At 39.6% G+C, this 4246-nt stretch overlaps 1 protein-coding gene across 1 annotated transcript; it reads right to left on the bottom strand.

Moving 5' to 3' along the window:
* Positions 1-207: 207 nt before the first annotated feature.
* LOC112503869 lies at positions 208-2186 on the bottom strand. The gene is made up of 4 exons (XM_025107848.1): positions 1455-2186; positions 1084-1293; positions 727-999; positions 208-609 (listed from the first exon to the last, which is right to left on the bottom strand). Exons 1-4 carry the CDS (start codon positions 2184-2186, stop codon positions 208-210), a joined length of 1617 nt encoding a protein of 538 aa, XP_024963616.1.
* Positions 2187-4246: the final 2060 nt, after the last annotated feature.

Genomic DNA, 4246 nt, shown 5'->3' with positions numbered 1-4246 from the left:
TTTATAAATCATAAAGAAGAACAACGGAACACCAAAAGTTAGACCACGACCCAACAAAGAAAAACAAAGCCCAAAGACTTGGCCAACACCACATACCAAGCCACAACAAGCCAAAATAAACAAAGCCCAACCGACTTAAACAAACAACAAAAAATAAAATAGAGGAGCATAAACCAAACTCCCCATTCCCAAACACGAGCCATCATATCAAAGAAAACTTCGCACAGGCTTCCTTGATAACCAATCTACACGCATAGAGATAGCATCATCAATGACTTTAACAAGTTGCAAAGACGTACGACTTTCCCCAGTAAAGAGACGTCTATTTCGCTCCTGCCAAATATAGTAAACAGATGCTGCCACCGCAAGCTTCTGTTTTAAACGTTTCGGACAACGATTTGAATCCGAAATTGTTTCCATAAAAAGATCCCATGTGGAAGGCATATCCGTCAGAGCCATAACATGCAATATACTATCCCAAACCTCTCGAGCATAAGGACACTGAAAAAATAAATGGAAATGGCTATCCATACACTGTCTACAAAGGGAGCATTCTAGATCCGGGGGCTCATCCTTCCAAATCATACGATCTTGAGTAGGAAGACGCCCCTAACAAGTCAGCCATAAACAGAATGCATGCTTAGGGATAAGGCCAGAGAACCACACTGCTTTATGCCAAGGAACAATAGGATGATCTCCCTCTAACAAAGTACAAGCATTACTCACCAAGAAATTCGCAGCAGAATTACGATCTTCACTCCAGAGAACTTTGTCATGAACAGAATCATTCAATAAAGGTAAAGGAGAAGACTGCAGTTCAGCAAACCGACTACTCCAATCATCCGGCCAAATACCATCCCAATTCAGAAGAAGATCACGAAACGTCGTAGAAGTAGAAAAACCACAAGAATGAACAAACCGATAAGAAATAAACGCCGAAACATGACCACAGGATAGCCAATTATCTTCCCAAGCATTTGTAGCCCTACCATCCCCAATCTGGGAAAACATAAATTGACGCAATTGACTTCGTAAGTCCAACAGTTTTCAAAAAACCCAAGACCAATTAGAGCTTTTCCGAACCATCCAGAAATGAGAAGAACGAAGATACTGACCATAAATCCAAGAAACCCACAATGAATCTCGATGCCTCACTACATCCCACACATGTTTCGCCAATAAAGCCCTATTCCAAATAGATAGCCTCTTAATATCGAGGCCACCAGCAGCCAAAGAACGACAAACCACATCCCAAGATAATCTACATCTACCTCTCAGATCATCCTTAGGAGCCTAAAGGAATTTCCCAAAAATAGACTCAATATCATGGATTATCCCTGATGGTAAACCGACATCCAATGAAGTTGAAGGGATTGCAGGACCGAAATTATAAGTTGCCGACGCCCACCAAACGATAGAAACTTGGACTTCCAATTAATTATCCCACCCTTTACCTTAGCAATTAACGGAGCATAATCACAAAGTTTCAACCGAGCCTGAGATAGAGGAACCCCCAAGTAGCGAACAGGAAAAGAACCAAGTTTAAAAGGGAGACACTCTAGAATGGCCTCCTTAATGTTGCAAGGCACATTTCCGAAGTAAATTTCAATTTTTTCAAGACTTGGAGCTAATCCCGAACGACATTGAAACAGAAATAACGCCTTCTTGAGCACTTCCACCGAAATAACATCCCCTTTAGTAAAAACAAACAAATCATCTACGAAACAAAGATGAGTCAATTCTAGCTCCTCACATCCCCGATGGTAACCAAACTCAGCAGCTTCAAGAATACATTGTTTAAGGAGCATAGAAAACCCCTCCATAACAATCGTGAAAAGGTAAGGAGATAAAGGATCACCTTGTCGCAAACCCCTTCCACCATGAAAGAAACCATAGGAATTACCATTGAATGAAAGTGAATAGGAAGTGGTGGACACCATCTCCCTTATCCACTTTACCAGAACCGGATGGAATCCTAAACCTTCAAGCATAACAACTAGGAAACGCCAATCCACCGTATCATAAGCCTTTTTAATATCAATTTTAAACGCACATCTAGGTGGGCCATTAGACAACTGGTACCTAGAAACAAGCTCATGGGCCATAAGAATATTATCCGTAATCCTCCTACCCGGGATAAAAGCCGATTGGGCTTTATCAATTAGCGAATCCAAGGATACCTTCATTCGATTAACAATGACATTACTAATGCATTTGTAAAGCACATTACAACACGCTATTGGCCTATAATCCGTAACCTTAGAAGCATTAACAGCTTTCGGGATAAGGCAAATAAGAGTATGGTTCAAGTTCTTGGGAAGATTACCTCGATAAAAGAAGTTGGGCCTATTTAGTTGGAATCGAGTCRTTTGGATCAAAATGACAATAAAATGGGTCATAATTAATGTGATTAGACCCTAGTAGGTTAATAGGCCCATTTATCCATAAGGATTCTAATTGGCCCAAAATGACACTAATTGGATCATTTTTAGTTTGATCAGACCTTAATGGGTATGAATAGCTAAATTCATCAGAATTAGTCTAATCAGACATCAATTGGAGTGATTGAGGGTCCATTTGGTGTCAGTGGATATAATTGGCCTATTTCTCCTTAAGAAGTCCAATTGGGTCAACACGACTCAAACTGGATCATAATTAGTCTTTTTAGACCCTAATGGGTCTGATGGGCCAAATTCTCCGTACGGACTCTAATTGGGTCAAAATGACCCTAAATGGGCCATATTTGGTTTGTTCAGACCTTAATGGTTATCATGGGCTTATTTATCCTATTCGAGTCTAATTGAGCCATAACGGTACTAAATGGTTCAAAATTAGTATAATCAGACGTTAATGGGAGTAATTGAGGCGGAATGGGTCTTAACGGTCCTTAGTGGGTCCAAAAGGTGGTAGTGGATACGATGGGCCTAATTCTCGTTAAAAAGTCCGATTGAGTCAAAATGATAACAACTAGGTCATAAATAGTCTCATTAGACCCTTATGCGTTTAATGGGCCCCTTTCTTTGTAACGAGTCTAATTGGGTAAAAATGACAATAAATGGGTCATAGTTAGCTTGACTAGTTGTTAATACGACTAGTTGGGTAGAATGTGTCTTAAGTGTCCTTGATGGGTCCATGTACACTCATAAGGATTCTAATTGGCCTAAAATGACACTAATTGGGTAATTTTTAGTTTGATCAGACCTTTATGGGTATGATGTGCTAAATTCGTCAGAATTAGTCTAATCAGACATTAATTGGAGTGACTGAGGGTCCATTTGGTGGTAGTGGACATGATGGGCCTAATTCTCGTTAAAAAGTCCAATTGAGTCAAAATGACACCAACTTGGTCATAAATAGTCTCATTAGACCCAGATGCGTTTAATGGGGACCTTTCTTCGTAACGAGTCTAATTGGGTCAAAATGACACTAAATGAGTCGTAGTTAGTCTAACTAGTTGTTAATACGACTAGTTGGGTAGAATGTGTCTTAAGTGTCCTTGATGGGTCCATGTATACTCATTGGGTATATTGGGCCTATTTAGTTGTAATCTAGTCATTTGGATCAAAATGACAATAAATGGGTCATAGTTAATCTGATTAGACCCTAGTAGGTTAATAGGCCCATTTATCCATAAGGATTCTAATTGACCCAAAATGACACTAATTGGGTCATTTTTAGTTTGATCAGACCTTAATGGATATGATGTGCAAAATTCGTTAGAATTAGTCTAATCAGACCTTAATTGGAGTGATTGAGGGTCCATTTGGTGTTAGTGGATGTAATTGGCCTATTTCTCCTTAAGAAGTCCAATTAGGTCAACACGACTCAAACTAGGACATAATTAGTCATTTTAGACCCTAATGGGTCTGATGGCCCAATTCTCCATACGGAGTCTATTTGGGTCAAAATGACCCTAAATGGGCCATATTTGGTCTGTTCAAACCTTAATGGTTATCATGGGAGTAATTGAGGCGGAATGGGTCTTAACGGTCCTTAGTGGTCCAAATGGTGGTATTGGATATGATGGGCCTAATTCTCGTTAAAAAGTCTGATTGAGTCAAAATGACACCAACTAGGTCATAAATAGTCTTATTAAACCCTGATGCGTTTAATGGGGCTCTTTCTTCGTAACGAGTCTAATTGGGTAAAAATGACACTAAATGGGTCATAGTTAGTCTAACTAGTTGTTAATACGATTATTTGGGTCATAGTCAGCTCTATCTCCTTAAGCCAACACATAGCTTTA

Source organism: Cynara cardunculus, unplaced genomic scaffold, assembly GCF_001531365.2.
Source record: "Cynara cardunculus var. scolymus isolate 2C unplaced genomic scaffold, CcrdV1 Un_Scaffold_4018, whole genome shotgun sequence".
Classification (NCBI taxonomy): Eukaryota; Viridiplantae; Streptophyta; class Magnoliopsida; order Asterales; family Asteraceae; genus Cynara; species Cynara cardunculus.
This window is presented reverse-complemented; position numbering and strand designations above follow the sequence as displayed.

Coding starts and splice junctions, on each gene's coding strand:
- LOC112503869 (XM_025107848.1), bottom strand. CDS start 2,186: ATGAAGGTATCCTTGGATTCGCTAATTGATAAAGCCCAATCGGCTTTT. Junction 1,000..1,083: donor GTTCTTCTCATTTCTGGATG/GTTCGGAAAAGC, acceptor ATGTTTTCCCAG/ATTGGGGATGGTAGGGCTAC. Junction 610..726: donor ATTCTGCTGCGAATTTCTTG/GTGAGTAATGCT, acceptor CTGACTTGTTAG/GGGCGTCTTCCTACTCAAGA.